Source organism: Takifugu flavidus, chromosome 15, assembly GCF_003711565.1.
Source record: "Takifugu flavidus isolate HTHZ2018 chromosome 15, ASM371156v2, whole genome shotgun sequence".
Taxonomy (NCBI): Eukaryota; Metazoa; Chordata; class Actinopteri; order Tetraodontiformes; family Tetraodontidae; genus Takifugu; species Takifugu flavidus.
This window is the reverse complement of record NC_079534.1, coordinates 15,111,599-15,125,052: the sequence shown is the minus strand read 5'-3', so window position 1 is coordinate 15,125,052 and position 13,454 is coordinate 15,111,599. Positions and strand designations below refer to the sequence as shown.

Genomic DNA, 13,454 nt, shown 5'->3' with positions numbered 1-13,454 from the left:
CGAGGTCGTAGCCTCATTTCACCGGACTGGCCAATGAACGCTTCATGCTTTAATACTGAGCAAAGGTAGATGATGGTCAACCAGGGGGCTTTTGTGTCCCAAAGCCGGAGCTCTGAACCTTCTATCCAAATAAAGCCGCGGTGCTGAGCAGCATTACGTGCAGATTTAGACGGAGCTTCACGGCTGGACCGGCCGCTTGTTCTAATGACCCTCGTTATGAAAACCGACATAAGTGTCAAAGCAGAAAGAACGAGCTAATGTTGAGTCCTGTCCTCCGTCCACCTCTCAGTGTGACCTGGTCCTCAGGCCGACCAGAACCCTGGAACTCTTGGTTTGTGGGGGAGGGGAACAGCTAGAGCCGGCCAGATTGACTAAAGGGATTATTGAGCTTTGGGTGGAGTGGACGTCTCATCTCATTGCTGGTTATCAACAGTCCAGTGTTTCTCCACAGCGAAGCAGGATTAGCTGCTCAGGACTTGCTGGCTATTTTCTGATGAAGACGACCATCTTCAGGAACGTTAGCAGCGTTCCCAGTGCATGAGGAACACGGGTGCTTCCATCTCCTGGCAACTGCTTGGTCAGGGTTGAGAAGCTATGCTAAAGGTGCTTTCCACTGGGACTCCACTGCCTCCGGCAGGTGAGAAGACCTCGGATTATGCTGCCGATCAAATGTTCAACTGTGATTTTGTGTTCGATGGAATCCTGCTGTCTGTGGAATCAAGTGGATCTATTGGAAGCAGGCAAGCACAAACGTGCTCTGGGGGACCTCTGGTGACCTTCAGCTTCATCTCACCATAGCTGATGGAAAAGCATAACTGAGGAACTCAATCTTCTCCAGAGTATGACGGCACTTCCTGTCCAAGGACAATGAGCTGTAGGGTCTCCTGAAGATCCGCCTGTTTCGGAAACGTGTGTGAAGGTGGATGAGGTGTAAATGGTGTCAATAACAGAAGAAGGGTTTGAAGAGCATGGCGTTCCCAGATGCGGTATGGATGCACCCATCATGTCCATCACAAACGAAGATGGAGAAGAGTGTGACCTATCTGAGGACGGTGATGAGGAGAACATGGAACACACGTGCACGCGGAGGTACTGGGAGGATGAAGATGATATCTATCAGGAGTTTGAGGAGCTGGATTTTGAGGCTCTGCTGGATGACACAGACACAGGCAGCATTGCCTCGGATGACTCCTTCTACCCCCCCGACCACTCGGACGTGGCCCTGCTCGGGGGTCCCGACAGCCCTGAGCCCATCTCCTTCTTCAAGGCCTGCTGCAACAACAACGCCGTCATTGTCAAGATCATGATCAGGCAAGGAGTGACGGAGGAGGAGGTCAGGGAGACCGACAGGAACCGACGAGTAGGTGGTTTTAATGTATAGCTGCTCTTCCTGTACGTTTGGCCATCACACGTTCTGCACCTTAGCTTCAAAATCTGACCTTGACACGCGGAGGTAAGTCAGCAGGTCAGCGCGGATCCAGGACGTCGGTTCCTCCCGGGTTTTAGCACAGATTTCCATCAGTTATGAAGTCCAGTTTTGTCCTCTAGCATCGCAGATGGGAATAAAACGTGAAATGACTCCATCTTGAAATGGTGAGTGACTCTAAATCAGGCTTTTAGTAAATTTTCTAGGCTTGTTTTCACAGGGAATCCTGGGCCAAGAGAGTCTGGGATGTGGGCCCGCTCTAGGATGTGGGACCGCTCTAGGATGTGGGCCCGCTCTAGGATGTGGGACCGCTCTAGGATGTGGGACCGCTCTAGGATGTGGGACCGCTCTAGGATGTGGGACCACTCTAGAGCTAGTAAAACAGAAGAGTCCTCATTGTGCTCAGTGATCTGATGCTGATGAGATCCAGAACGCTGCAGATCTGTGGTTGGAACCAGTGGCCCACTGGTCTCAGACCATCCCAGAGGCTGGTTAGGCTGGAAGAAGAAACTGTTTCAATGTCATCAACATTAGATTTAAGCAGGTCAGGGAGTGACAGATCGGCACATGACGCCAGCGGACATGGTGCAGCTCCTTGACCCATAACGGTCAGAGTCCACCACCACAGCTGGACAGGACGGCCCCCCGAGACGTGAGCGCCCCATCTCCCTGGACCCTGTTGGCACTGTTGACCAGCTGGAGCGGTTTAACCTAAACTGAACCGCTGAATTGGGTTCCAGACTCACATTGACACAAACCTCCCGAAAGCACATGGTTTGCTCTTGTCTTCCAGACGGGCCTGATTGTGGCGTGTTACCATGGTTACGTGGATGTGGTCATCGCCCTTTCCCAGTGTCCGTACCTGGATGTGAACTGGCAGGACAACGAGGGCAACACGGCTCTCATGACCGCGGCACAAGCAGGTGAACACACAGCAGATGTTGAAGACGTGCACACACGTGCGCTGCGACCTTGTCTGTCTGTGGCCCACAGGTCACATCCTCATCTCCAGCTATCTGCTCAACTACTTCCCCGGCCTGGACGTGGAGAGGAGGAACTGTCACGGGTTCACGGCGCTGATGAAGGCGGCCGTGCAGGGCCGTGCCGAGTGCGTCCGAGCGCTCATGCTAGCAGGTAAACCACCAGGTGGCGTCGTACTACACACCCGGAACGCTCTCTGGGCTCCTTCCTCACCCCCGTTTTATTCCCCCAGGAGGGAATATCCAAGCCCGGGACAACGGCCGCAGCATGACCCCCAGGGAGTGGGCTCTGTTCACGGGGCGCTATGACACCGCCAACGTGATGCTCCACCTCATCTCCAGGCCGTGTGCCGAGCAGTTCTGCGACTCCTTCTCCATGGAGTGGCCCATGCTGGAGGTAATGGGATGAGGTCATGCTGTGCTTCTGTCCTTCCCACAGTAACCGTCGCCCTTGTACAGGAGCTGGTGGCCCAGGCCCGGGGGCCCAAGTCCTGCTGGAGACGTCTCCTCAGCCTCTTCACCTGTTGTCCTTACACCTTCTACATGAACAACAAAGTCAACCCTGTGGACGAAGGCGTGCTGGACCACATGGTGCGGGTGACCACGGGCCTCTCCAGCCCCTTCATAGCGACGGCGTGCCACACGGTCTGTCCGGGCAGCCCGCCCTGCATCGGGAAGCGCCGCCCTGCTGTGCAGGAGATCCTGAGGAGGCGACGCATCGCTGAGCTCAAGCAGATGGGCCCCGAGAGACTCAACAACTACAAGAGATTCTTCCAGAACTCTCGGGTCCTCCTCGTTCCCAAGGCACAGGACCGGCGGGCCAGTCTCCAACCTCAGCTGCTGCGCAGCGTCGCCATGGCGTCCAGCGGGGCCGTGAGGCGAGCCAGCTTACTGCCCCTGACCATGCTGCGCAGGAGCAGCGTGCGTCCAGGCCTGGTGGCGCCTAAAGTCCGACTCTGCAGAGCACCAGCACCAACATACGTCCCAGAAAAGGTCCGACGGAGCAAGAATCTCAACCAGCTCCAGGTCCCCAAATGGAACTACAAGATGAAGAGAATGGAGAGGAGGCAGGAGGAGGACAGGAAAAGACTGCTGCCCCTGGCCAAGAGGAGGTGACCGATCCGGCCGGAGGGGTTGGGTCTGGGAATGTGACAGTTGTGTTATCGTGTTGCCTTCCTTCGGTTCACAATCGCATCGTTAGTGATGTGAAATGAGTGGAAATAAACGGGCTTATGGGAGCTGCTCAGCTGCACTCTGATTGGTTGGTTGTGGAACAAGTTTGACCCCGAACATAAAGGTTTATGCATAAAAATGTTGCCTCCGCTCCCGGTCCAGCGTCTGTCCAGTGGGCGGAGCTTCGGTCACGGCTGGGACGCAGCACAGACACGTGGTAATTAACTAATTAACTAACTCGTTTAAAAGGGAGACAGTTGCTCAGGACCTGTGAGGGTAAAACTCACATTGGAACCATTGGAGATTAAAAACCAATGGAAGTGAAGCAATGATGGGATCGGGATGGGAGGGATCAGGATAGGATTGGTCAGCCTTCCCTGTCCACCGGAGCATGATCCTGCTGACCAGCCGAGACCATTCCAGGTTCCTGAGCTCCGTTCCAACAGCACCCAGAGACTGAAGGCACAGAGGGGACAGGAATCCCAGGAGCAGAATTCCTCTCCGGAACACCGGCAGAAGCTGGAAAAGAAAACAACCTCAGCCTTGCTGATGACCCAGCAACAGGACCAGAGCCAGAGGATTTCAGGAATCCAGAACTCACAGAAGGAAGGAAGGAAGGAAGGAAGGAAGGAAGGAAGGAAGGAAGGAAGGAAGGAAGGAAGGCCGGCCCAGAATTCCGTGGAAGGTGGAGCAGCATCTGCAGGCTCCTGGGGGGACCGACGGGATGTCTCAGGTGTTCGGAGCGAGGCCTCCTGCTGGAGACTGTGGGGACGGACAAACACCTCCAGGTCTCCTGGGAAAATTGTTACAAAGGGATGGGATGACACAGGTGTGCTGGGATCAGTTCCAGGGCAAAAACTCTTGAATGGGGACAGAAGGTCGTCATGGTTACCAGGACAGCAACAGAGGAGAGAAGTCCAAGACAGGAAGGGACAAAAGCAGCATCAGTGCTGGGGAGGAAGACATGAGCAAGAAGATTCTGGGAGGGCAGGAAGAGGGGCTACAGGTGGAACTGATGGTGACACAGGTGGAACAGGTGGAAATGATGAAGGTGACACAGGTGGAACTGATGGTGACACAGGTGAAATGGATGAAGGTTTGAAGGATGATGGTCCTGTTCGTGGACTTCAGCTCTGCGTTCAACCCCATCCGCCCCGCTCTGCTACAGGACAAGCTGTCCCAGCTTAGTGTGCCTGCCTCCCTCTGCAGGTGGATCACTCACTTCCTGACGGATCGGAGGCAGTATGTGCGGCTGGGGAAGACTGTCTCCGACTCCGTCACCATCAGCACTGGATCACCCCAGGGCTCTGTACTTTCCCCCCTGCTCTTCTCCCTGTACACAAACTGCTGCACCTCAAGCCACCAGTCTGTCAAGCTGATCAGGTTTGTGGAGGACACCACCCTCATCGGGCTCATCTCCAATGGCGACGAGACTGCCTACAGGAGGGAGGTGGCTCGACTGGTGTCCTGGTGCGGACACAACAACCTGCAGCTGAAGGCTCAGAAGACAGTGGAGATGATTGTGGACTTCAGGAAAGTCACAGCCCCTTTGCCCCCCCTTGCCCTCATGGACTCCCCCATCACCATCACGGACTCCTTCCGCTTCCTGGGCACCTCCATCACCCGGGACCTTAAGTGGGAGCCAACCATCAGCTCCCTCATCAAGAAGGCCCAGCAAAGGATGTTCTTCCTACGGAAGCTGAGGAAGCTCAAACTGCCTCCCAGGATGTTGGCGCAGTTTTATACGGCCATCATGGAGTCCATCCTCACCTCCTCCATCACCGTGTGGTTTGCTGGTGCCACCGTCAGGGACAGACTGAGGCTGAGAAGGTGATGGGCTGCAGGCTTCCATCCATCCAGGACCTGTATATCTCCAGGACCGGAGGTGTGCAGGTCGGATCACGGCCGACCCTTCCCACCCTGGTCACGGACTGTTTTCCCCCCTCCCCTCAGGCAGGAGACTACGGTCCATTCGGACCAGAACCTCCCGCTACACTAACAGCTTCTTCCCCTCTGCCATCAGGCTGCTGAACACCAAGTGACTCATCACTGAAGCACCATGTACAGCAGCCAGTCGGACTCACGAACAATACACTACTCCTCATGGACCTGCACTATTTCTCACACTCACTATTTATGTAAATACTGTATATAAGTCTTATTTTATTTTATTTATCTTATTCTTAGTGTGGTGTTGATGTCTAATGTTATGTTGAATGTCGCAGCGGCACACCACGACAAATTCCTAGTTTGTGTAATACTGTGTATTACATGAACAATGGCAATAAACCTTCTTCTGATTCTGATTCTGAGGTGAAACAGGTGAAACGGATGAAGGTGACACAGGTGAAACAGGTGGAAATGATGAAGGTGACACAGGTAAAACTGATGGTGAAACAGGTGGAACTGATGAAGGTGAAACAGGTGAAAGTGGTGGAAATGATGCAGGTGAAACAGGTGAAACTGATGGTGAAACAGGTGGAAATGATGAAGGTTACACAGGTGAAAGTGGTAGAAATGATGAAGGTGACACAGGTGAAACTGGTGAAATGATGAAGGTAAAACAGGTGAAACGGATGAAGGTGAAACAGGTGAAACGGAAGAAGGTGACACAGGTGGAACTGATGAAGGTGACACAGTTGAAACAGGTGGAACTGATGGAGGTGAAACAGGTGAAAGAAGTGGTGGAAATGATGAAGGTGAAACAGGTGAAACGGATGAAGGTGAAACAGGTGAAACGGATGGTGACACAGGTGAAACTGGTGAAACTGATGAAGGTGAAACAGGTGAAACGGATGAAGGTGAAACAGGTGGAACTGATGAAGGTGAAACTGATGAAGGTGAAACAGGTGAAACTGATGAAGGTGGTGAAACAGGTGAAACGGATGAAGGTGAAACAGGTGGAACTGATGAAGGTGACACAGTTGAAACAGGTGGAAATGATGAAGGTGAAACTGATGAAGGTGAAACAGGTGAAACTGATGAAGGTGAAACAGGTGAAACTGATGAAGGTGAAACAGGTGAAACAGGTGGAAATGATGAAGGTGAAACTGATGAAGGTGAAACAGGTGAAACTGATGAAGGTGAAACAGGTGAAACGGATGAAGGTGACACAGGTGAAACTGATGAAGGTGAAACAGGTGAAACGGATGAAGGTGAAACAGGTGGAACTGATGAAGGTGACACAGGTGAAACTGGTGGAAATGATGAAGGTGAAACAGGTGAAACTGATGAAGGTGAAACAGGTGAAACAGGTGGAAATGATGAAGGTGAAACTGATGAAGGTGAAACAGGTGAAACGGATGAAGGTGACACAGGTGGAACGGATGAAGGTGAAACAGGTGGAACTGGTGGAACTGATGAAGGTGTGAACAGGTGAAACGGAGGATGAAGGTGACACAGGTGGAACGGATGAAGGTGACACAGGTGGAACTGGTGGAACTGATGAAGGTGAAACAGGTGAAACTGATGAAGGTGAAGTTGAAACAGGTGAAAAGGTGGAAATGATGAAGGTGAAACTGATGAAGGTGAAACAGGTGAAACTGATGAAGGTGAAACAGGTGAAACGGATGAAGGTGAAACAGGTGAAACGGATGAAGGTGACACAGGTGGAACTGGTGGAACTGATGAAGGTGAAACAGGTGGAACTGGTGGAACTGATGAAGGTGAAACAGGTGAAACGGATGAAGGTGACACAGGTGGAACAGATGAAGGTGACACAGGTGAAACGGATGAAGGTGTGAAACAGGTGAAACGGATGAAGGTGACACAGGTGGAACTGGTGGAACTGATGAAGGTGAAACAGGTGGAACTGGTGGAACTGATGAAGGTGAAACAGGTGAAACGGATGAAGGTGACACAGGTGGAACAGATGAAGGTGACACAGGTGAAACGGATGAAGGTGACACAGGTGGAACTGGTGGAACTGATGAAGGTGAAACAGGTGGAACTGATGAAGGTGACACAGGTGGAACAGATGAAGGTGACACAGGTGAAACAGATGAAGGTGAAACAGGTGAAACAGATGAAGGTGACACAGGTGAAACAGATGAAGGTGAGCTCCACCTCCGCAGGTGGATGGGGGAGGGTTTCTAAACTCAAACTGATGTTTGGGAGGAATCCTGAGGACGGATTTTGGAACACGGATACGACTGATGCAGCGACAAGAAGATGGTGAAAATAAAACCAGCCGCCATCAAGGAGCCGTGGATCAAGTCCAACGACCTGAATACAGGAAACCAGTCAGAACCAGTTTGGGATCACAAATGTGTTCTGATTAAGATGTTTCTTTCTTGTGAGAATGGAATGTTTCTTCAGTAAATGCCGTCAAACAGAGATGAGATGGTGGTGTTCTGTTCAGCCAATGAGAACGAGCTGTGTGAGTCATGTGACCCGACGAGGACGCTGAGCTTTGGCTGCACACAAACTCCCGACAGGAGATGCAGAGGGAGGACGTGTGCACGTGACAAATAAAGGATGGACAGAGACAGGCAGGAGGACAGGTGGCAGCTGGTACACAGGTGAGGGCCAAATGCCTCAGAGGGTTCCTGAGTACGCAGTGAGAAATAGTTCCTGACCCTAAAGCAACGGCTTTGTGGGAGCAGAACCAGCCAGAGACGCCTGCAAATAGACGGATTAAAGCTCCTCTGACCTGAGCTGCAGCTCAGTCTCTGATGACCCACAGGCTTCTGCACCTCTGCGTCCTGCCCTGGTGTCAGAGCGAGGACGCTCACATTGGGGGGGTGACCGTTCACTTCCTGCTGCATTAAAAGTGCCCGCACGGACCCGGCGGGCCCAGGTGCCCGCGTGGCCCAGGTGCCCGTGTGGCCCAGGTGCCCGCGTGGACCCGGCGGGCCCAGGTGCCCGCGTGGCCCAGGTGCCCGCGCGGACCCGGCGGCCCAGGTGCCCGCGTGGCCCAGGTGCCCGAGTGGCCCAGGCGGGCCCAGGTGCCCGCGTGGAGGACAGCCATTGTACAGCCATTGTGCACCAATAACTCCTCATCAGTGAAGAACACACACGCACACATGTATGTCTTGGTGTGGAGGTATGATGATATATAGAGAGAGAGTAATGACACATGTACAGTGTGTAGGAGTGTAATAACACATGTAGGAGTGTAATAACACATGTACAGTGTGTAGGAGTGTAATAACACGTGCACACACAGATCTGTAGGTTAGCCTTTATTGCCGAGCCTCATGTGTCTCTGGGCTTCGTCCCGTTTGTCCCTCTCGTCCGTTTGTCCCTCTCGTCCTGTTTGTCCCTCTCGTCCTTCCCGTCCCGTTTGTCCCTCTCGTCCCTCTCGTCCTGTTTGTCCCTCTCGTCCTTCCCGTCCCGTTTGTCCCTCTCGTCCCGTTTGTCCCTCTCGTCCTTCTCGTCCCGTTTGTCCCTCTCGTCCCGTTTGTCCCTCTCGTCCTTCCCGTCCCGTTTGTCCCTCTCGTCCCGTTTGTCCCTCTCGTCCTGTTTGTCCCTCTCGTCCTTCCCGTCCCGTTTGTCCCTCTCGTCCCGTTTGTCCTCTCGTCCTTCCCGTCCCGTTTGTCCCTCTCGTCCCGTTTGTCCCTCTCGTCCCGTTTGTCCCTCTCGTCCTTCCCGTCCCGTTTGTCCCTCTCGTCCCGTTTGTCCCTCTCGTCCTTCCCGTCCCGTTTGTCCCTCTCGTCCTGTTTGTCCCTCTCGTCCTTCTCGTCCCGCCCCCCTGACGGTCGTGGCATCGTACAGCCACACCGTGTCCAGTCCCTCCCCCGCGGTGCGTTCAGGGACCCAGTTGGGGAAGGGGAAGCGGCAGGCCACCACCTTGGCCGTGTTCGGGAGCTCGCTGGCCAGTTTCTGCTCCAGCTGTTCCATCTGAAACGGGAGGATGTACAGAGGTGGGTTGAAGGTGCCCAGGGACCAGACATGAGGATCTTTTTGGATGTTCCTGTTGGACCACACGCTCACTCACCATCTGAGGGACTCCAAAAACCACCACATTAGCGTACTGGTGAAAACTGGCCTAAGAAAAGGTAGAAGACATTTTAATGTGTGTCCACTCTGCAGCTGGAACCTTAAACCACCGACCCCTCAACGCTTATTTCATAAACATGTGCTGGAGCCCCTGCTGGAGGGAGGCCCGCTAAAGTTCTTCAGAACTACTGTGCCGTATCGATGACCCTCCCTAACGAGGCGTCCTGCCGGCTCAACATCAAACGCATCTCAATCACAACACAATTCTAGTTTCTGTGGCCTCGGCGGCCGTGAACGACCTTCCACAGATCGCAGATGTAGAAGGAGGTGGAGCGGTGCAGCCCGGCTCTCCAGGCCCTGTAGCGGGAGAACCACACCAGCCAGGGGTTCAGCTCCAAACCCGACGCCTGGAAGCCACGGCGGGCCGCCGCCATCACCTGGGGGGGGCGATCGAGAGACATCAGTCAAGGTCGTGTGAGGACACAAAGGTCACCACTCCACATACAGGCAACAGGACCAGGATAGACAGGACCAGGACACAAGGACAACGTCTACACGGGGACATGAGCCAACAGCCAGAGAGCTGCTGGTTCAACGCCGAGTCTGCAGCAACGCTGCTAAAGTGGGAGGAGCTTTTCGCCAGGGTTCTGTTGACAATAAAATGAGAGGAAGGCGGCTAATCTGTCAGAGGCAAAGACAATGGATGGCTTAGCATCATCATCATCATCATCGTCTATGAAGGTCCCTGGTCTATAATGGTCCCTGGTCTATGAGGATTCCTCGTCTATGAAGGTCCCTGCTCTATGAGGGTCCCTGGTCTATGAAGGTACCTGCTCTATGAGGGTCCCTGGTCTATGAAGGTCCCCGGTCTATGAGGATTCCTCGTCTATGAAGGTCCCCGGTCTATGAAGGTCCCTGCTCTATGAGGATTCCTCGTCTATGAAGGTCCCTGCTCTATGAGGATTCCTCGTCTATGAAGGTCCTGGTCTATGAAGGTCCCCGGTCTATGAAGGTCCCTGGACTATGAAGGTCCCCGGTCTATGAGGATTCCTCGTCTATGAAGGTCTCTGGTCTATGAAGGTCCCCGGTCTATGAAGGTCCCCGGTCTATGAGGACCCCTCATCTATGAAGGTCCCCGGTCTATGATGGTCCCTGGTCTATGAAGACGTCATACTTGAATGTCCTCAATAAAAGGATCCAAGGCCCTCAGGCCACTTACTATTCTTCCGTCTCCGCTCCCGATGTCCACCAGGGTCCCAGACCGAGCCTTTAGGACCCTGAGAACGTTCTCCACCTGAGAGGTGGTCGCGGGGACAAAGGGGAGGCAGACTTTCCTGAGTGCGGGGGTCACGAACGGAGCAGCCAGCGCGTACAGCGCGACCAGCGCGCCCCCCAGCACCGCCGTCACCGCCACACCGACGCCACTGCGGCTCCTGGCGCCCTCGCCCCGCTTTCGGGCGCTGAAGCCACCAGATGTTCATTTGGCGACATTAGGTTAGTTTAGCATGGAACTAATCAGGTCTGAGGAGAGCGGAAGCCGACGTGCGTGATTGACAGGCGCGTGTGTGACACCGAGATCTGCGGGTACCGGCCTCAGCTGAAGGTTAGCTTCGCCAGCTACTAGCTTATTCTCGTCGACTGACTTCAACTGAGTCCATCCTGTCGGTAAATTAACAGCTAAATCGAAAATATCCAACAGAATTCATTAATGTCCTCCTGAACGCGTCAAGACTTTCCGTGTAACACTGTTTCAATGTCCGCAAGGAAACAACAACACTCTGTCAAAGGTTCCGGTCTATCGCGTCGTCTTCTTCTTCTTCGTCTTCTTCTTGTTTGATGGCGGTTCGCAATGTTCGGGTGCATTAGCGCCACCAACTGGTGGCCGCCGAGGATGAACGTATATCTGAGCAAGATACCTGTTTTATTATTTTTAAAAAGACCCACGAACCCTATATTCTCTCTATCAACTTAGTTCCTCTCATAAGCTTTAGTACAATTCTAATTTTCCCTAACTCTCTGATGCGCTCCGTAGAATATCCCTCACATCCAGTCGGACCTCTTGTTTACTAAGCTCCTGGATCATTCGCCTTCTTTGTAGTTCCTCTTTTCTACAGTGTACTAAGACCTGCTCCACTGACTCTTCCTCACCACAACAGCCACATCCACCCCTGCTGTGTTCCCTTATTTTGTGCAATGTGTTATTTAATCCTGTGTGTCCACATCTTAGTTGTGTGATCACCACCTCCTCCCTCCTGTCTCTCCCTGCACGCCTCGTTCCCCCGACCTCCCACTTTTTTTTTGCCCATTAAAACCCCAAACTGGTACAAACAGACCGACTCCCATCTTATTGTGTGAGTTCTGTGATGCGTCTGTATATCTCCTCGTGGCTTCTGTCCGTGCACGTTTGCCTTTATTTTATTGCACAGGTTTAAATAGCTAACATTTGCATACATTAACACCATTAAGTTCCTTCAAGAGTCGCGTTTATTTTCCTGTAATTTCCACTTAAATAACATCTAATACAGGCATGTCCAAAGTCCGGCCCGGGGGCCAATCATGGCCCGCGGTAAGATTTCATACGGCCCGCAACTTCAGTCTTACAATGTATTATTTATGGCCCGCTGGCACTAACAGAATAAATAAATCACAAAAATGTAATTCCTCCTTTCTTGTAGATCTTGTAAAAGACAAGAGCAAAATTTACTTGTTTTAAACTTGAATGATAACAGACAACTTTGCATTACATTTATCAAACTCATGGAAATTTAAGGTATTCCATACAGTTCAGTGTTCAATGTTATCTGACTCCCCAGATATGAATTAAAGGCAGAATTGTGTTTTTAGAGTTGTTCACGTCTGCCTGAGTGGCTTATATTTGGTTACACTGCCATTTGAAAAATAAAGAGAATTGTGACAATGAAAATTGCTTTATAATAGTGTACATTTGCATGTAACCTTTCTGGTTAAAAAAACATCAGAAGGATCTACTGGCCCCCGGGCATCTTCACCTTGTCAAATCTGGCCCTCTTTGCAAAAAGTTTGGACACCCCTGATCTAATACATCAAACTCTAACAACTGACACAAATGAATAAATAATCTGGTCTGCAGGGCTGAGAACCAGAGGGTTATTGGGTCAAGCGGAACACGGAAGGTCTTCAGGTCACTGGTTGAGGTGCCAGGACGTGCTGCCCAGGTACCCTTGAGCAGGGAGCCGAACCCCCGACCATTCGGCCCTGCCATGAACTGGCGATGCATTCAGGGGGTGGACCTGCCTTCACCCATATTCAGCTAAGATGGGCTCCAGCCCCCTGCTGTGACCCCATAGTAATAACAACAATAATGATAGTAATAATACTGGCAATAGTGTGCTATAATAATGGTAATAACAACAATATTATGGTAATAATACTGGCAATAGTGCACCATTATACTGATAATAACAACAATATTATGGTAATAATAGTGGCAATAGTGCGCCATTATACTAGTAATAACAACAATAATAATAGTAATAATACTGGCAATAGTGTGCCATAATAATGGTAATGACAACAATATTATGGTAATAATAGTGGCAATAGTGCGCCATTATACTAGTAATAACAACAATATTATGGTAATAATACTGGCAATAGTGCGCCATAATAATGGTAATAACAACAATAATATGGTAATAATACTGGCAATAGTGCGCCATAATAATGGTAATAACAACAATATTATGGTAATAATACTGGCAATAGTGCGCCATAATAATGGTAATAACAACATAATATAGTAATAATACTGGCAATAGTGCACCATAATAATGGTAATAACAACAATAATGATAGTAATAATACTGGCAATAGTGCGCCATAATAATGGTAATAACAACAATATTATGGTAATAATACTGGCAATAGTGCGCCATAATAATGGTAATAACAACAAT

The 13,454-nt window shown here is 51.4% G+C and overlaps 2 protein-coding genes and 1 long non-coding RNA gene across 4 annotated transcripts; 2 read left to right on the top strand and 1 right to left on the bottom strand.

The window, feature by feature from the left end:
* Positions 1-39: 39 nt before the first annotated feature.
* Positions 40-3,658, top strand: ankrd33bb (ankyrin repeat domain 33Bb). The gene is made up of 5 exons (XM_057056765.1): positions 40-1,360; positions 2,220-2,349; positions 2,420-2,560; positions 2,640-2,803; positions 2,866-3,658. Exons 1-5 carry the CDS (start codon positions 935-937, stop codon positions 3,520-3,522), a joined length of 1,518 nt encoding a protein of 505 aa, XP_056912745.1. The 5' UTR covers positions 40-934; the 3' UTR covers positions 3,523-3,658.
* Positions 3,659-8,775: 5,117 nt separating this feature from the next.
* atpsckmt (fATP synthase c subunit lysine N-methyltransferase) lies at positions 8,776-10,996 on the bottom strand (the record flags this gene model as incomplete). The annotated part of the gene is made up of 4 exons (XM_057057087.1): positions 8,776-9,420; positions 9,518-9,568; positions 9,819-9,956; positions 10,739-10,996. Coding segments are annotated over 4 exons (1,092 nt in total), but the record flags the coding sequence as incomplete, so codon positions are not given.
* Positions 10,074-10,632, top strand: LOC130539109 (uncharacterized). 2 transcript variants are annotated; one of them, XR_008954027.1, is made up of 3 exons: positions 10,074-10,260; positions 10,380-10,464; positions 10,515-10,632. It is a non-coding gene; the product is annotated as an uncharacterized LOC130539109 (long non-coding RNA). The 2 variants fall into 2 exon arrangements; XR_008954028.1 differs by having other exon boundaries at positions 10,532-10,631.
* Positions 10,997-13,454: the final 2,458 nt, after the last annotated feature.